This window comes from Trichosurus vulpecula, chromosome 4 (genome assembly GCF_011100635.1).
Source record: "Trichosurus vulpecula isolate mTriVul1 chromosome 4, mTriVul1.pri, whole genome shotgun sequence".
NCBI classification, from domain to species: Eukaryota; Metazoa; Chordata; class Mammalia; order Diprotodontia; family Phalangeridae; genus Trichosurus; species Trichosurus vulpecula.
In genome coordinates, this window is record NC_050576.1 from 282,004,402 (window position 1) to 282,024,366 (window position 19,965).

General features: G+C 41.0%; 1 protein-coding gene across 1 annotated transcript; it reads left to right on the plus strand.

The window, feature by feature from the left end:
- The first annotated feature begins 2,072 nt into the window (after positions 1-2,072).
- LOC118848183 (C-X-C chemokine receptor type 1-like) lies at positions 2,073-4,838 on the plus strand. Its single transcript, XM_036756992.1, has 2 exons — positions 2,073-2,118; positions 3,732-4,838. Exons 1-2 carry the CDS (start codon positions 2,113-2,115, stop codon positions 4,782-4,784), a joined length of 1,059 nt encoding a protein of 352 aa, XP_036612887.1. The 5' UTR covers positions 2,073-2,112; the 3' UTR covers positions 4,785-4,838.
- The last annotated feature ends 15,127 nt before the right edge of the window (positions 4,839-19,965 follow it).

Consider the following 19,965-nt stretch of genomic DNA (forward strand, 5'->3'; position numbering starts at 1 on the left):
TATATAGGAAGACTCAAAGGTTTTCTGTATCTGTGATCTATGTCATATGTCCATAGGGCTTTCCCAGGCATTAGAGGTGCTTTAGAGGAAAATTCTGTCCTGGAGGAATGGGTATGGGTCTAACCCCAGAAGTTGATAATCCTCTTTTGAATTTACGGTTAATGCTTCCCCCTGCTGGAATTGTCTTGCAACTACAACCCTTGACCTAACTAGGACTGAACTCTTGAACAACCATCAGTGGCTTGTCGATGGTTGTGAATATTTGGTTGGTTTAGCTATAATTATGAGCAAACATATCCCTCAAGGCTAGAGATAAAGGAAGCTGAGGCACCACTAGAGCCACGAAACTGTGGGAGAATTGGAGAAGTAGAGATAAGAACTGAGAAGAGTACCTGTCATCATTAATCTTGTCTATACAGGCCACCCCTTGGATTCTGATTATTTCTTTAAAGAAGGTAGAAAGGTATGCCTTGTGGCAGGTCACAAATCAGAGCAATGAAATAATAGGCAGAAAAATGATCTCTCTTGTCTCCTAAAATAGAAATATGTAAGAAAATAAAAAAGAGGGACAAGATTAAATGGTATAGGGGAAGGACTAGGCCACTGGACATTGCTCAGGCTAGCAGATTCCTAGGATTTTCATGAGGTTCACTCTAGGTTTGGCAGAGCCTTTAACCTTCATTATTATTATTAGGACAAAGGGTCCCTAGGCTTCACCAGACGGACGAAGAGGCCCATGATACAGAAAAGGTGAAGAACTCCTGATTTAGGGACACACAGTATCGAAACTTAAACTTTGTCCATCTGGTCAAGCCTAATAGTAGTAAATCATAGTAAAGACTCTGCCAAACCGAGAATCAGGCAGTTTGTTTTCTAAGCAAGTCCATTTTTTTGCTACGCTCTTTCTCCCTCTATTCTTCTCTAAATGGTTTCCAGGGCTTCAAGCTGTTAAGGCATGAATGTTACTCACCAGAGAGGTTTGATTTTAAGAGGGCCCTAGGAGTGGGCAATGTTTTATCTCAAAAAATGAATAGCTACTTACCGGAAGAATTTTTGGGGTCAGTGGGAGAACTATCTTTGAGGTTGGTACAGGGAACAGAGGCTTTTGGGAACCATAAGGGAACCCTACTGTTCTGGTGTAACTCCAGCTTTCAGATAACAAGAAAAAATAGGGTTCTGGACTTGGACTCTGGACATGTGGGTTGAATGGTCCCTCTCCTCTTCCAAGCTTCAGTTTCAAGCCATTCTGTAAAATGGGCTAATGATATTTGTACTGCTGAGCTCACAGGAATGTTGAGGTAGTGGGGAAAATGCTATATAGATCTTAAAGGAATTATAGATATGTTTGTTTTTAATATTCTACCTGAGTCAGGCCAGGAAATAGCAGGGTCAGTCAGATTGGTCTGTGTAGCCATCAGAAGGTGGTGGTGGTGAGTGTGGAAATTTCTGTAACAGAGTATAAAGGAAGACCTTAGACGGACTCCAGGTATGAGTTCAAGAGACAGAATGGCGCAAGGAGACAGGCATTGGCAAATTGCAGCTGTGGCCCCAAATCAAGACAGTCTTCACCCAGGGGCAAGCACTGGATTATAGGGTCATAGATCTGGAACTGGAGGGTACCTTCCAGGTGTCTTCATTTTACAGATGAGAAAGACTAGGGGAAATGACTTCCCCAAGGCCACACAATTATTAAATGGTGGAGCTGGGATTCTATCCTAGGTCCTCAGACTACAGATCTAGTTTTTTCCTTTCTACTGCATTGGTGCTGACTCCTACTGACCAAGGCATGGGTCACGGCCAAACATGTGCTTGGTCCCATCGTAGTTCTCTCTCCAGCATCAAGCCCTCTTCATGTGCTGCATTTTCTTTGAAGAGAGAAGTGATACGCTTTTCAGTGGAGAAGCCTGTCTAGGTCCTCTTTTTCTTCTCCAGAGGTGGGGCAAAGCCCAGAAGGGAGGGATGGGGAGGAGAAGGAAGGCTGGTTGAGCTTGTGGTTTTCCTTTATAGTCATCATGTTCCGCCCAAATGTCTAAATCACTACTTTTTTTTTTTTTCAGAGCTCTACTGTGAGTCTAGCCTGGGAGGAACGGAGGAGGAGAAGCTGTATAGGTGATGCAGGTAAGAAGTCAGTTATGGTTTTGGGGGCTTTCTCTGGGCTTTAGTCAATTTCCCCGGGGATCTCGTTTTTACCTCTTGCTTTCTACTGAATCGTTTCCCGGTATGTGGACCAGAGATTAGAGTTGGCTTCATGTAAAGGTTGAATTGGTGGCACTGAGAAGGTCATATCAAAAAAATTATTTCTCCTTTTTTGGACGGATGCCCCAAATGCCACAATTAGACACTTTCTGCTTTGTCTTAGGAGTCTGTCTTCTACCCAAAAGAAAATTTTCTACTGGATCCAGGAAGTGTCTGTTGAGGCTCTCTAAGCCTCAGTTTTTTCATCTGTAAAATGGAGATAATGATTGTTGCTCTTTCTACCTTTCAGGATTGTGAGGAAAAGTGTTTTGTAATCCTTGGAATATAGTATTAATAAGATTTACTTATTATGATTATGTAAATAAATGAATGAATGAAATCCTTATGTAATTTGCAACTGGTTGAAATAAATTTATCATAGATTCACAGAATGTTAAAGATCACTTAGAAAATTAAAGTTATAGAAGCTGGTCAGTGTCAAAGCCAAGAACAGAAACTGTCTTTTAAATCTAGTTCTAACATTCTACCTCCCTACATGGCTACTTTTTGACAAAACTCGATTTCGAGGGGCAGGTCAGAAGCAGTGTCCTATCCCCCTAAATGCACACATTTCCGTTAATAGATAATAGCTTATCATTTCTCAAACAGGGAAAAAGTTTAAAAGGCACCCCCGCATTGAAGTATAAATGATGAATAGTAGTTTCTTCCATGACAATAAGACTTGATAGAGATAAGAGATAGTGGTGATCTCCTGGCAACTGAAGGGGGCAGAAATCACAGAGGACAAAAGAATATAGGAAAGGGAAGGAGACCAGGGTCACCTTTGGCCACTGAACAATTTTTTCTAGGGCTGGTTTTGTTCTGGTCTCTTCGGACATTTCTTAACTTCCTAATTCCATTCATTTTTTTTGGGAATAGAAGTGCAGGTGAGAGAGGGGCTAAAAGCAGGGCTGAAATGGGTTGGGGGGGGCAGTGTAATTCAAGAGCTGTGGTTTGAAGAGCTCTGTTGGATTAAGGCTTTCTTCTTGCATTCAGTTCTACCCCATTCTGAAGATGAGGCACTCAGTTAATAAAGTATAAAAGATGCTGACCACAAGATGCACCAGTTCTTTGTAGGAAGCCTCTCATCAGCCTCTCTGATGCCAGTCCAAAAAAAGAGCAACACACACATACTTGTACACACCCATTATTTTTAAAATTAAGTTAAAAATTGAAATCAGTGTTTATTTTCTTTCTACTACTAAAAAGAGTAAAAACAAAACTCTTGTAGCAAATATTTATAGTCAAACAAAATAAATTCTTATGTTGGCTATGTCCAAATATGTGTGTCACATATTAAATCCATCACCTCTCTGTGAGAAGATGGGTCATGTTCTTCATCATTGGTCCTCTACAGGCACAGTTGGTCATTGTATTAATCAGAGTTCCTAAGGCTTTTCAAATTGCTTGTTCTTTACAATGTACTCACAACCATTAGTAATAGGAATTCATTGAACTCAAGGAATTTGATTATATTATCTTTCTGATGTTTTCAGCAGGACATGGCTACAAGATTCACTGCAAGTGATGACTATTGGGGTTCTGAATTTGACAATTATACTGATGTCGTATCAACAGATGCTGTTCCTTGCAAATACTGGAGACTGGACAAGTATTTTGTAATGGTTATTTACAATCTTGTGTTTTTTCTGAGTTTGCTGGGAAATTCACTGGTGATGCTGGTCATCCTCTACAACCGGCTCCGCCGTTCAGTCACAGATATCTACCTGCTCAACCTGGCCATAGCCGACCTGCTCTTTGCCCTTTCACTACCTCTTTGGGGTGCCTCCAAGGTGAAAGGCTGGATCTATGGCACATCTCTTTGCAAGTTTGTCTCTCTTCTCAAGGAGGTCAACTTCTACAGTGGCATTCTGCTGCTGGCCTGCATCAGCGTAGACCGCTACCTAGCCATTGTCCATGCCACTCGTGCTTTGACTCAAAAGCGCCACTGGGTAAAGTTCGTCTGCATGGGCATCTGGGGCCTGTCTTTGCTCCTGTCCATGCCCATTATTTCCTCCCGTGAGGCAATCAAGTCAGAGTATTATGGCTTTGTCTGTTATGAGAACTTTGGCAACAGTACTGAAACATGGCGGCTGATACTGAGAATCCTTCCCCAGTCCTTTGGCTTTGTCCTGCCCCTACTGGTCATGCTCTTCTGCTATGGCTTCACTCTGCGCACCCTCTTTGAGGCGCACATGGGGCAGAAACATCGGGCGATGCGGGTCATCTTTGCTGTAGTCCTTGTCTTCTTACTCTGCTGGCTGCCTTACAATCTGGTTCTGATCACTGACACCCTCCTGAGGACCCAGATAATTCAGGATAGTTGTCCACGAAGGGAAGCGATTGAACAAGCCATGGATGTCACTGAAGGGCTGGGCTTCCTCCATAGCTGCCTCAACCCCATTATCTATGTCTTCATTGGACAGAAGTTTCGCCACAGCTTCCTTAAAATCCTGGCTGACCATGGTGTGATCAGTAAGGATTACTTGGCACGCCACCATATTTCATTCTCCTCCTTTGCCTCTTCTTCTGTTTCTACTGCTGTCTGAGTATCATCAGTTCAGAATTTCTCAGCAGCTTCAATAAGAAGTCATTGCATTGACCGGGATTGGAAAATGAGACTTAGAATATGGGGATGAAAGCTTATTGAGTGTTTTTCCCATCCTTGGAATATACTCCTTTTTTTTATCTCTGCTTCTCAGTATTCTTGTCTTCCTTTAAGGCTAAGCTCAGGTGCCACTTTCTTTGTGAAGCTCTTCCCAATGCCCCCAGGTTTCATCAGCCTCTCCCTCCCCAAATTACCTTTGTTTTATATTTCTCTTTGTATATGTTGTATCCCCTCAATAGAATGTAAGCTTCCTGAGTGCAAGAATTTTGGTTTGATCTTCGTATGTATATTCAGAATATAGCATAGTTCTCTGAACGTAGTAAAGGCTTAATAAATGTTTGTTGAACGAGTGAATAAGAGGTAGGAACTGAAGCCTGAGAAAGCATTGAGAGACCCTGAGGATGGGGTCCTGGGACATTGAGAAGAAGACAATAATATCTCAACATACTACCTACAGTTTTTGCCTCGTTTTCCCTCTAAGTAGTATCTCCACATCCCTGATCCGGAATGAGCTTCTGTTTGTAAAGATTCTCTGACTGGTTTTCAAAGACCTTGCTATGCCTAGAACATGACAATCCATCTCCTGACTCTGGGCGCTTCCACTGGCTGACTCCTATGTCTAGAATGCTCTCTTTCCTCATCTTAGTCTAGTGGCTTCTCTGGCTTCTGCCAAGTCCTAGCTAAAATCCCACATTCTGCAAGGAGCCATTCTCTGTCCTCCTTAACTCCTAACTCCTGCCTTCCCTTTGAGATTGCTCCCAATTTATACAGTATATATCAGATTTGTACATAGTTGTTAACATGTGGTTTCCCCTAATAGACTGTGAATTCTTTGATAGCAGGAATTTTTTTGTCTTTATTTGTATTCCCTGTGCTTAGTATAGTGCCTGGCACATAGTAGGCACTTAATAAATGTTAACTAATTGACTGACTGGTATCAACAACCCTGTCCTGGGTGGTTATTCTGCTTATGAGGCCTGTAATCTAACTTCCCCAGATGAATATCTCAGGAAATTGGTATAAAAGGCATGTCACGATCCAGCCATACCAGATCTGAAAGGCAGCATGATGAAGTGTATGAAATGCCGGACTTGGAATCAAGAAAACCTCCATTCAAATTCAGCCTCAGACATTTACTAGCTCTGTGATTCAGGACTGGTCACTGACTTCTCTGGGCCTCAGTTTCCTCATCTGTAAAATAAGGGAGTAGAATATGATGGCCTCTAAGGTCCCTTCTAAGTCTATGACCCTAAGCTGAACTCTTTGGCCTTGTCCTCAAGGGTCTTTGCTTACTTTGGTTCTTCTGTAGTGGCTATCAGGGATACTGAGGTTAGGGCTTACTCTAATGTCTAAATTCAAGGTGGTCTAAGGATGTTACTTGGAGAAACGTTTTTCTTTGGAAGTCATGCATGACCAAGGAGCTAGATTTGTTGAAGGATTTCCTTTGGAAGATTGTCCATTAGATAAGAATGAGTCAGTTTCTTGGTCTTATCATGCTCATGGTTGCTGCTATCACCCTGGCTGTCAACATCATGGGACAAAACTGTTGACAAAGTGCCCTAGTTCTGGACATTGAATGGAACAAGATAAATAACTCTGGTCCCTGTCTCCTCGATGCCTCCCATCTAAGTACAGAATCCATGAACAAACCCATCCAACCCAGAGATGTAGCAGAGGCAGTGTTCATTTCCATTGAAAAAAGAAATAAAGATCCATGTTTGTACGAATGCAAGTGGTTTCAGTGTGACAAGAAAGTGGAAAGTCCTGGCCTGTGGCCCATTGGAGGACCTGAGCTAGGGAAGGTGGGGAGTTTTCACTTTCAGTAGGCACTATTCCATCTCACAATTTACCCACAGTTACAGCACCCAAAGACAGGAGCTGTATGTGCCTCATAGCTCATTTCAGTTGTTTGAATACCAAAAGACTCCAAAGCAAAGCGAGTTATAAAGGGAGGGGGAGATTCCCTTTTGCCTATGTGGATCCTAGAAAGAATTAACCACATCATGGTCAAAGTCTTGGAGAGGTCAAGGTCGGGGCTTCCCTTTGCCACTGATAAAGAAACTCACTAGAGACTTCTTGGGACAATTATAACCTTGTAATTAGAAATATCCTATACTTCCCAGCCTAAATGAATATCTTAGGAAGTTAGCATCAAAGGCAGAGACGGAACACTGGGCCTGGAGTCGGAAAGACCTGAGTTCAAAGTTCAGACACTTACTAGGTATGTGACCCTGGACAAATCACTCACCCTCTTTGCCTCAGTTTCCTCATCTGTAAAATGAGCTGGAGGAGGAAATGGCAAACCAATTCAGTAGCTTTACCAAGAAAGCCCCAGATGGGGTCATGAAGAATCAGACACAGCTGAAATGACTGAACAACAACAATATATTTTATATTTAGCTTCTCGTGTTTTCTGTATGTAAAATGTTCCATGTCACCTCCCTTCTAATAAACTAAATATTGCTTCTCTGATCAAATACAGAATTCTCTGTTTGACATTCAAAGTCTTTCATAAACTACCCCTATTCCTATCTTTCTAGGCTTTTTATACCTTACTCTCTGCAAAGCATTCTATCCAGTGACACTAGCCTTTTTGAAAGATACTTCATCTCTTGGCTCTGAGGCACTTTCTCTGCCTGTCCTCCATGCCTGAAATGTTCTACTTACTCATATCTGCCTCCTGGCTTCCCTGAATTCCTTCAAGTCCCAACTAAAATTCCATCTTCTACAGGAAGCCTTTCCCAACCCCTCTTAATTTTCTAAAAAACATTTCCATAATAGTCATGTGAAATAAAACAGACAAAAAAAGAAAATTAAGAAACACAAAGTTAAAAAAATATGTTTCAATCTGTATTCAGACACCATCAGCTCTTTCTCGGGGATGTAGCATTTTTTATCATAAGTCCTTCAGAGTTGTCTTGGATCATTGTATTGCTGAGAATGGCGAAGTCATTCACAGCTGATCGTCTTACAATATTGCTGTTACTTTGTACACCATACGTTTCACTTTGCATCAGTTCATGTAAGTCTTTGCAGGTTTTTCTGAGAGCATCCTGCTCATCATTTCTTAAAGTGCAATAGCATTCCATCACAATCACATACCACTATTTGTTCAGTTGTTCCCCAATTGATGGGAATCACCTCAATTCCTAATTCTTTGCCCCCAGAAAAGAGCTGCTATAAATATTTTTGTACATATAGGTCCTTTTCCTTTTTGTTTTTTAATTGCTTTTGGGATATACACCTAGTAGTGGTATTGCTAGGTCAAAGGGTATGCACGTTTTTATAGTTCCAAATTACTCTACAGAATGCCAACCCCTCGTAATTTGGGTGCCTTCCCTCTCCAAATGAGATTGTACATATTGGTGTATTGTCTCCCCTACTAAATTGTAAGCTCCTTGTGGGTAAGGACTATCTTTCACTTCTTTTTGTATCCTCAGCCCTTAGCACAGTGTCTGACACATAGTAAGCATTTAATAAATGTTTATTGATTGATTGCTTAAAACATGGAGCAAGGCTGACAAATATTCATGCAATGGATCAGTAACCATTGCTATGGCAATGAGAGACTCGCCTGGGTTCTTGGAAAAAGTTGCAAAGTAGATTGGATGTCATTTTTTTCCTCCAATTCCCTCATATATTGAAGGTAAGGAGGTTTGCTTTAAAATGGAGGTAAACAATTTGTCACACATATACACCTGTGGTGACTTTTGGTAGCCCTAGAGAGGCTGCCAGGTTGGCTCAATACTTAGCAAAATCTTGATGTAGGTACCTCTTGGTACCCACCCTTCTCCTCCTTTTTTTGATCTTCATTTCTTTCTTTCTTTGTTTTAAAGTAAGTTTTATTGATAACTTAAATTTTTATTTCCCCAGTTATTTCAAGATATCCTTCTTATCTAATAAACACTCCTTTGTAACAAAGAAGAACTTTGTTACAGTTGCAGGTGCAGGTCAGGCGCTGCACCTGACCTCTATCAGGCCCATAACTCCTTGCTAAGAGGTCAGTTGGTAATCAAGATGGCAGTGAGCTGGAAAAGGCTAAAGGTTAGATTTTTTCAGAGGTATTTACATTTTAATAGGAAAGTCAAATGAATAAAGTTGGCAGATTCCTTTCACCCAGAGACTCCCCCAAGAAAGAGCATCTTCCCATGCCCCTTTGGAAGGGCTTCCTACTCCTGATTTAGAGGGTGATAGTCTAATAAAAATGGCGTTATCTTTTAATTTTTTTTTTGGAGAGGCAACTGGGTTAAGTGACTTGCCTAGGGTCACACAGCTAGTAAGTGTCAAGTGTCTGAGGCTGGATTTGAACTCACATTCTCTAAACTCCAGGGCCAGTGCTCTGTTTAATATTTACCTTTGCTTTCTTTCCAATAAACATGAGAATGCTCAAGAAAAAAATAAAAATGGCATTAAATGACTCTCTCCATGGGATGAATTCTTAGGGGTTTGGATTTGTTTGATAGCATCACTGGCTGTCAGTGAGACCACTCTACTGGTATTTATCCATTGCCTTTAGTATATGTGCCTTATTTTGCCTCTGAAGTCCCTGTTCTTCCTGCCTCCAGTCCTTGGGATAAGAAAGAAGGGCAGACAGTGAATTTTCCAACCAGCCTCTCACCGGTAGTGAGCAACTCCTTTCTCAGAGAGCATCCAGGGGTTTTGATGATGAAGGCATCGAGCCTACAACCCCAACTCAGTAATAACTTAATTCTAAATTTCAGCTTCTGAATTATTAGAGATAATTAGAAATGGTCCAAATTAGAATCTTGAATAGTGCCATTTAAGAAGGAGGGGTTTAATAGTGACAGTCAGCGAAGCTGTTGCAACTAGGGATGTTGAAACCAGAAGAAAGCTAGCTGCAGGCAAAGGGGAGATTTGAAGCATAACCGGGGGTGGGTTTCTACCTTAACTATTGCTTTGTGGCTGTCTTCTGGCACAAGGGAGTCCCTCCTGGGAGGATGTAGGGTTCTCCTATTGATTCTTGCTTTCTATGACTGGGATCATAGTGCCATATTCTCCCAGTGAAAGTGCAGCCGTCAATGGTTTAGTCCTTGTCTGGGGACCCAGTTTATGTCTAAAGGAAGGCCCGTGGGCCAGCCAGAGATGTGAGGGTGGGGAGAGAAAGAACCCCTTTATGAGCTTGCATGCTGAGAATAATATGTACAACAATGGGGATCAGTTCAATGCAAAGTTTTATTGCAAGGAATAAGGAGGAGGGGAAAGTGGAGGGAGAAAAAGGGAGCTAAACATATACATTAACACTGAGTATAACTCACATAAGGGTGGTGCTACATTGGGGAGCACCGAAATGTGGGAGTCCATCCAGCATGAAGGGGCTGCTCCAAGGTGCCCTTCTGAGACTGTGGTTCTTATATCTGATTTTGTCTGCCCCCCCTGAAGCTGGCCAATTCGCGTATCAGGGGTCAGGGTAAAATGTAATTTTTGAAGTTTGTTATCAGAGAGAAGAACAAGCCGGTGGTAGACAAGATATTATTTGGGAGACACAGCTGCACTAACTTTAAAAAACATTGTCAGTATTTTTCTGTGAGCATGTTCTATAAGTTTACAGCCTTCCTTAAGGGGATACCATCATGACAACCTCAAGACCACCTTAAGACCATCAGGCCTAATCTTATAGCAATCATTTCCATGCATAAGATTGTATAAGCTACAGCCCCCCTTAAAGGGAAACTTGTTATTATGGTCTCAAGACCACTAGGCCAATCTTATGAGAACTATTGACCAGCAACTAATAACCACTCTTTCCCTTCCCTAGATATCCCCCTCTGTAAGCCACCTGAATGGGAATATAAGTGACAGTAATGAATTTCACTCCATAGTTATCCCCTTCTCCCATCTCTTTATTTTTGACTTTTTGTGTCCATGACACACAGAAAAAGTTAATACTATTCCATTCTAGCCCCGTGTTCAGAGTCATACTGACTATGTGACTATAGGCAAGTCAATAAATTTCTCTGTGCCTCAGTTTACTCATCTATAAAATGAAACAGTGGCTTCTGAGATCTATTCCAGCTTTAAATCTATGGTCTTATAACTAAGATTCTGGAGCTACCGTGGATAAAAACGGGCTCTCACTAACCCTAATTCTAATTCCACAGAGGGCTACCATTTGTACATAAGATAGCCACGTACAAATAGAGGGGTTTGGAGTGTCATTGCTCTTTTGTTCATCTTAGTTGAACCAATTCAACAACTTCTTTGGATTTAAAAATAAAGGCCTGGCTTCAGCCAGAAATTGCGTGTATTTGTGTGCTTTGGTGGCTGACTGACCTTGTATCCCAGCCAGTATCAAAGATAGAAGGTGGGGGTACCAAGAGGAGGAGGTATGAGGGTGGAGCCGGAAGAGCAAAGGAACTTTTGAAGAAATCCAGTCACTTCCCATGAAATATGATGCCTTTCCTGTTGCCTAATGAAGATTTCGGAAGCCACATCCTTACCTCTGTGGTGGCCATTACTGTAAACAACCAGGGATGCCTTCCTCAAAAGGAAGGCTTCCCTTCAACTTGTAGAAAAAAGATTGCGAGGAAGAGCAGGTTAACAGGGGCGGAGGGCCCCAGAAACGCATTCCCTGTGCTAAGAGTGCTCCTTATTTACCAACCAACTAATTAATCAGTTGAAAAACATTTATACTTACTATGTGCCAGGCACTATGCCTTGGGAATACAAAAGAAGGTAAAAACAATCCTTGCCCTCAAAGAATTTACATTTTAAAGGGGGTGACAATATGCAAATGACTATATAAGATTAAACAGTGCAACTATGAAGTAATTTCAGAAGAAAGGTATCACTAGTTAAGGGATATGAAGGGGAGATGTGGTGGGTGGGTGGTGTTGGAGCAGAAAATTTTTTTTATTAGCTTATTTATTTTTAGTTTTCAACATTCACTTCCATAAATTTTAAATTTTCTCCCCCTCCTTCCCCCCTTCTTCCCCAAGATGGCCTGCAACCTCATATAGGCTCTACCAATACATTCCTATTAAACATATTTTCACATTAGTCGTGTTGTATAGAAGAATTATAACGAATGGGAGAAACTGTGAGAAAGAGAAGAAAAAAAAAAAGAAAGAAAATAGTCTGCTTCGCTCTGCATTCAGACTCCATAGTTCTTTCTCTGGATGTGGATGGCATTTTTCATCATGAGTCCTTTGGAATTGTTTTAGGTCCTTGTACTGCTGAGAAGGGCTAAGTCTAGCAAAATCAGTCATTGCATACTGTGGCTGTTACTACGTACAAAGTTCTCCTGGTTCTGCTCATTTCAGTTAACATCAGTTCATACAAGTCTTCCCAGGTTTTTCTGAAGGCCATCTGCTCATCATTTCTTATAGCACAGTAATATTCTATTACATTCATATACCACAACTTGTTCAGCCGTTCCCCAATTGATGGGCCTCCCTTCAATTTCCAGTTTTTGGGCACCACAAAAAGAGCTGCTATAAATATTTTTGTACATGTGAGTCCTTTCCCCATTTTTATGATTTCTTTGGGATACAGCCCTAGAAGTGGTATTACACATTTTTATAGCCCTTTGGGCATAGTTCTAAATCATTCCCCAGAAGGGTTGGATCAGCTCACAGCTCTATCAACAATGCATTAGTGTTCCAGCTTTCCAACATTTATCTTTTTCTTCTCCAACATTTATCATTTTCAGGAGGAAATCTTCTTGCAGAAGATGGGCTTTAACCTGGGTTTTGAAGGAAGCCAGAGAAATTAGGAAGCTGAGGTGAGGAGGGAGACCATCCCGGACACTGCGTCATCTAGTGAGAAGGCATGGGGGAGTGTGGTATGTTAGAAACAATGAGAAAGCCAGGAAAGAATGGTATTGCTGGATGAGAGAGAGTACAAGAAAAGTGTAAGACAACTGGACCTTTTGGTCCTTCGCAACCTGGCTGCTTCTTGCCCTTCCAGTCGTCTTACCCTGGCCATGCTCTATTGCATTGGAGTTCCAAGATAGGTGGTGCAGTGGTTAGAACACTGGGCCTGGAGTCATTTTTCAGTTACATCTGACTCTTTGTGGCCCCATTTGGGGTTTTCTTGGCACAGATGCTGGAGCGGTTTGCTATTTCCTTCTCCAGCTCATTTTACAGATGAGGAAACTGAGGCAAACAGAGTTAAGTGACTTGCCTAGGGTCACACAGCTGGTAAGTTTCTGAGGTCAGATTTGAACTCAGGAAGATGAGTCTTCCTGATTCCAGGCCTGGCGCTTTATCCACTGTGCTACCTAGATGCCCCAGAGTCAGGGAATCTGGTCTGAGACCCTTACTAGCTATATGTCCCTGAGTAAGTCACTTAATCTCTGTCTCATTTTCCTCAACTATTAAATGGAGGTAGCACCCGTGTCCCAGGGTTGCTGTGAGGCTCAAATGAGATGATATTTGGAAAGCACTTAGTCTAGTGCCTGGTGCCTAGTAGATACCTGAGTATTGTTCCCTTCCCATCCCACTCTTTATCTCCCCTTGAGATCATAAGAAGATCATTTGAAGAAATTGAGAGTGTTTAGCCTGAAGAAGAGAAGCTTTAGGCATGGGGAATCTGTGGCCTCGAGGCTACCTGTGGCCCTCTGACTGAATCCAAACTTCCCAGAACAAATCCCCTTAATAAAGGAATTTGTTCTGTAAAATTTGGACTCAGTCAAAAGGCCACACCCAAGGACCTAGAAGGCCACATGTGGCCTCGAGGCCCCAGCCCTGTGGGGAGGACTAGGGCCAGTGTGAGTAAAAGCTGCTGAAAGACAAATAACTGATGTAATGAAAGGAAAGGCTTCTTCACAATTAGAAATGCACAAAAGTGGAGTTGGTCATATTGGGAAACGGTCACTCTCTCTTCAATGGAAATCTCCAAGTAAAGGCTAGTTGACTACTGGTCAGTTAGGTCGAAGAGGTAATTATTTTGTTTAGGTAATAAAGACAGTAGCTGAAGTATGGCTCTCCTGTGACTCAGTTTCTAAATCAAAAAGAATGCCTTTTAAATGTTGCATATTAACAAAGATCTGAAACATAAAACAGCAATCCAACATACCTATTATATTAGGGTGTCCCAAACTTTTAAGCTTTAATGGCTAAAGACTTTTGGGATACCTTGTATTATCCTAGGATACATGTGGGACAGTGGAATAGATATTTTATGGTCATTTTCTTAGAAAGGTACAGATCTTTTGGCCAACTAGTAACTAATCTTTAGTCCCTTCTGGGTTTAGGGTTAGTCTGTCAAACATCATCTTCTTCCCTAAGAAGCTTGTAGTAGAAGAAAGTTCTTTTTATTGGACAGCTGGCACTGACTTGGGTACCTGGGAACTCACAACCTGGGGTTGGAAACACCCAGTTATTCCTCAGAATTGATGTTCCATGTCCTGTGTTCAGGGGAGAAATACAAAGTAGAAGCAGCCAGGGACTTGAGGTCAGTCTCAGGCTTACCTAGGCAAGCACAAGCTCTTGTTGTGGTGTATTTATAACTTCTATTGCTGCTGGTGGAGGGAGAGGAGAGAAATTCCCTTTGTTCTTTATTGGAAACCCAATGGAGAGCTGCCAGAGTCCCAAAGTGGTATGCTCAAGAGAGAGGGAGAAGAGTCTTTCAATGCCTCTTATAATTTGCTGGGGAGGAGGTTTCTCCACAAGAGCCCATGTTCCAAGACATACAGTGTTTAACTCTGCTTGACACAGTAGGGAATCGGTATAAACAAGTCTAGCAAGAGGTTGATAAGCTTGTCACATAGAATGGGACTAGATCTCATGGCCATTTGCATAAGAGGTGCTCCAGTCCAGCAGATCAGAGGATCCCACAGACTGCCATTGTTACTAGTCTGAAAATTGGAATTTCTTTGTCTGTAGGTGATTTATCCCAATCTCTCTCTCCAGTCACCTGTATTTGGTATCATTGTCAAATTTGGGGCTAGTTTGACCCCATCCTTACAACCATATATCTCTCAGCTTTGTGTCACAGAATTGGATGTGGGAGTATAGCCAAGGTCTGACCTGGGCTCATTGAATACAGGTATATTTTACTTTACATGATTGATGCACTCCTGAAAAAAGATTTACATATTTTTTTAGAAATTGGATAATATCTTGGCATTTTTTCTTGGTTTCTATTTGACCTTTAATTGGCAGCAGCTCCTAACACTTAAAGTTTCTTTGGCTTTCAACCTCTGTCAAATAATTAATCATTTATAAAGCAATTGAATGCTTTAGGGAAGCATGAATTATTTTGTAAATGGAGGAACCATTTGTTGCATGACTAATCACCTTATAATTTACCTCTTGTGCTATGGATTTTCATAGCTAGGGTTTTCTTAATGTAAAATGTTCCTGAAAACCTGGAACATAACATCAATTTCCAACTATACTTAGGTCATAAGTAACTAAGTCCATTTGGAATTTCATTCCTGCATTTCTATCCTATTTTCACCTTGAAGTACACTACTATGACCACTAAATCTTTTTTTCCTCTGAGTCATCCCCGACTCTATAGGCAATTACAATAGCTCTGAGGGTCCCTTATTCTCCACTTTCTCTGATGTTTCCAGCTCCCATTACTATAATTCAAATTATTTTCATAGTTTCAGTAGCTAAAACTTCTTTTAGTCCCCAGATAAAATTTTTAAGTCATCTTATTAAAATTAAACATATACCCAGCTTTTGTCGTTTAGCTTTTATGTGGATAATGTTTAGGGCCAGCGCCTATCAAGAGAAGGAAAAACATTATGAGACTTTTTATTATTCTTATTTGGGAAATAGCAACATAGATCTTCTCATATGCTGAGTGCTTCCCAGGGCAGAGCTGGGTCCACTGATAAGAAGCCAAACTTAGTTGTTTACAGCTGAAGGAAGTTGACACACGTTATTTCTGTACAAGTCACTGTTGGGCAACCCCACACTTTTCCTGGTAAATGATGGACTTCTTCAAAGACCCTTATGGCCTTTCTCCATTTTGGCTATCTAGGTCTGGGAGGGCAGAGCCTAAAGATTCTTAGCGTGCCTCAGTTTTCTGTTGCCTCTCTAATCCTCCTGGATGTGAGCCCATTGACTTTGAATTCTGTTCTATTTATGTTGATGGAACGTTATGGAAGAGATCTGAAAGCATTACTCATCTGCTTTAGGACTTCAGTTGGGGGCTATTTAGGAGACAGGAGGCATCTGAAACTGGCCTCATGAGGAACAGAAATGAGGACAAATGTAGAAGAAGAGGAAGAGAAACAAGTTATGTGACCTCCTGAGACGACCTGTTGGCAAATTCCTTCTTAGTCCTCTATCCTCTTCTTCCTAAGACCAGTATACTGTGGGGACTCAGCTTTCATCACTCATAATCACAAAACCTCAGAGAGAGATTTATTAGTCAATTCTTTACTGAGCATCTGCAGTATACCCTGCTTGTGCTTGGTGCTACCAGGTATCCTGAAGAACTGTAACACATAGTCCCTGACTCTGAAGGCTGTATACATTAATTGGGGAAAACTTATCCAGTATCTCCCTTTCCTGACTGTGTTTCCCATGTAGGTTTTGTCGTTGTTTGGGAAGCCTGGCGGGGCTCGTATTCCAATCTAAGGTTTAGGAGAGCACATGATACATGATTGATATTTAGCAAATGTAAGGTTCTACAGAACATGCTGAGCTTTGTTTCACAGTATATAAATGAGCACTTTAACAGCTTTTTGTCTGAAATGAGACTTGTCTGGATGTGACTTGGGATAACCTGCACATGCCTTTTTATATCCCTCAGAACAAAGGGAAAGATGTTCTTGGAGGTTGAGGAGGGAGTTTGGGGGTTCAGAGATAAGGAGTAGGTACCTTGGAGAATAGGAAAAGGAGGAAGAGGAAGGCGACAATTATAGGGCAGGAATGAAGAATTTTAGTTGAGGAGAAAAAATAATGTTAAAACTTGTTTAAAGACAGACTTTTCCTGCAGTCTGAAGAGACTCTAGACTTTTCAGGGAGCTAGGCAAAATCATCCCTTAAGGATCTGGTAAAGAATTAGACTGAGTATGAAATCATGACCTTTATATCTATTCTCTGTGTTGCTGTTCAGTCTTTTTTTCAGTCCTGTCTGACTGTTTATGACCCCGTTTGGGGTTTTCTTAGCAAAGATACTGGAGTGGTTTGCCATTCCCTTTTCCAGCTCATTTTATGGATGAGGAACTGAGGCAAAGGGGTTAAGTGTCTTGCATAGGGTCATTCAGTTAGTAAGTGTCTTAGGCTGGATTTGAACTCATGAAGATGAGCCTTCCTGATTTCAAACATAGTTCCAAACTGCTCTCCAGAAGGGTTGGATCAGTTAACAACTCCACGAACACTGCATTAGTGTTACAATTTCCCCACATCTTCTCCAACATTTATAATTTTCCTTCAAATGGATTTTTTTTAAGGATAGAGGAGACTTAAATATGTTTCTAGGCCATAGGTAAGAAGCTAGTGGATAAATAAATGAGAGAGACAAGAGGATTTTTTTTTTTTGCTGGGGCAAGCTCCTAAAGAAGGCAGGAAGTGAGGAGGTCATGGACACAGGTGTTGTTCAGATATGTCAAAATCTTCATGAGCCTTTTGAGTTCTTCTTGGCAAAGATACTGGAGTGGTTTACTACTTCCTTCTCCAGCTTATTTTTACAGATGAGGAAACTGAGGCAAAGAGGATTAAGTGACTTGCCTAGGGTCACACAGCTAGTAAGTGTTTGAGGCTGGTATTTGAACCCAGGTCTTCTTGCCTCCAGGCCCAGTACTCCATCCACTGCACCACCTCAGATTAACTATGTCAAGAACTGTCACCTTACTCTCTGAAGATGTAGAACAAGAAGATAGGATGGCGGAAGTTGCAGAGAGGTTTTGAGGTGTAGGTGGCTTTAGTTTTCTCATTCCAGTGACCTCACTTGAGGTCATTTACTGAGAGAGTCAAATTGGGGCATATGCATGTCACATGAGGAGATTGAAAGAAGCTTTGGAGTAGCCACTGTGGAAGTTCAGTCAGCAATGAGTAAAAGGATTGCGCTAGTGAGACCCAGCGGAGACTAAATAGCATGAATTTTTAAGTGATCTAGTAGGCACGATTATACGGCTTCCTTTAGCAGTGTCTTGAGTGGAAAATGGAGATTGCTAAGGAAATTGCTCCAGATTTAAGGTTAGAAAAAGACCAGGGGATAAGGGATTCCAGAGTAGAGGACAGTCCTTTATTGAAGTGGTTGACCATGAGGTCAGTATGGTCAAGGGAAGAAAGTAAGGCTCAAAAGCAGGAATGAAGGACTAGGAAGGTGGAGAAGGACAAAAGGACTAGAGATCCTAGTAAGAGTGAAGAACAGATTTAAGAAACAACAAAAAAGATGGTCTTGAGAGTGATGTGAGGGAGGAATTTCTGAATTCAGAAATAGAGGTGATGGTAAGATCTAAAGTGTGACCACCCTAGTTAGTGAATTTAAGAAGTTAATACACTGGGAATCTAGGGTATTCAAAAGAATATGACTTATTTTTTATTGAGCACTTGAAGGCTTATAAAATTTTTCTCACAGCACTCTTGTGATTTAGGCCGTATGGGTACTAATACACTGCCATTTTATAGATAAGAAAACTGAGGAGCAGAGACATTAAGTGACTTTTCCAAAATCACACAGTAAGTGGTAGAGCCTGGATTTGAATTTGGATCAATGATTATATGACTATAAATTCAAGATTCTTTCCACTGCGAGACATGGCCTTCTATGTGTGGGGCATTGGTCATGTTTATTTGAGATCCGATTACTCTGGAGGAACAGAGTTGTGTATCACTGATTCCGCAGGTATAGCACCAGCATAAGGCCATTTTCAGATAAGAGCTTAATAGGGACTTTTAAGAATTACTATCCTAATTGCTTATCCTTCTCCCCTCCCAAAAAAAGAATTATTATAGTAATTCCATCAACCCCAAATCTCCTGGAGGATCATGGGGGAGAATCTTATTGAGGAGAAGGATATGATGAGAGAAAAAGAAAGATGAAGAGAGGAGTAGTCAGACAGATACTGATTTAGTCCACATCAAGGCCAAACTTAGTCCATCTTCCATATTCTGTACTGACAAGACTTTCTTATCTCCCTGTTATGGTTAGAGAGACTGCTTCCATAGTTTGTTAAAGGGGAAGGGAAATTGTCTCAAGATCTGAATGGAATCTAAAAGAATGCTTTAACTATACTCATATCATCCCAATTCATCTTCTCCTTAATCAAACCTATGCTCAATCCATTTCATCTCTGGTTTTATTAGTGATTGAAAATTACTCTTTTTACGGCCATTTCTTCCCAGCCCACTCTTTCCATTTTGAAGAAAGAAGGGCATGAATTTTTTCTTTACAATTTGCCTTCAAATTAGTGGATTGACCAACCCTTCTGGACAGCAATTTGGAGTTATGACCAAGAAGCAATAAAACTTTGCATACCTTTTGACCCAGCAATACCACTACTAGGTCTGTATCCTGAATAGATCAAAGAAAAGGGAAAGGACCTATATGTACAAAAATTATAGTGGCTCTTTTCGAGGTGGCAGAGAATTGGAAATTGAGGTGATACTCATCGATTGAAGAATGGCTGAACAAATTGTGGCATATAGTTGTGATGGAATTCTATTGTTCTATAAGAAATGATGAGCAGATGGACTTCAGAAAAACTGACACAAAGTGAAGTGAGCAAAACTAGGACAACATTTTACATAGTCACAACAATATTGTCATGATGATCAAACGTGAAAGACTTAGCTACTCTAATCAGTACAATGATCTAAGACATTTCCAAAGGATTCACCATGAAAAATGCTATCAATACACCTCCAGTGAGAGAACTGATGAACTCTGAATACACATTGAAATATACTTTTTTCACTCACTTTCTTTTTCTTTTTTTTTCTTGAGTGTACAACATGGCTAATATGGAATGGTTAATATGCGTGGCTAATATGCACGACTTCACATACGTCATTGTTATCACATTACTTGCCTTCTCAATGGGTGGGGGAGTGGCTTGAGGAAGGGAGAGAATTTGGAATTCAAATTTTTTTTAAATGAAGGTCAAAATAAAGTACAATTATAAAAAATGAGGAGACTAAATGATTTTTGAGTTCCCTTAAGGCTCTAAAATTTGACAACCATCGTACCCTTTA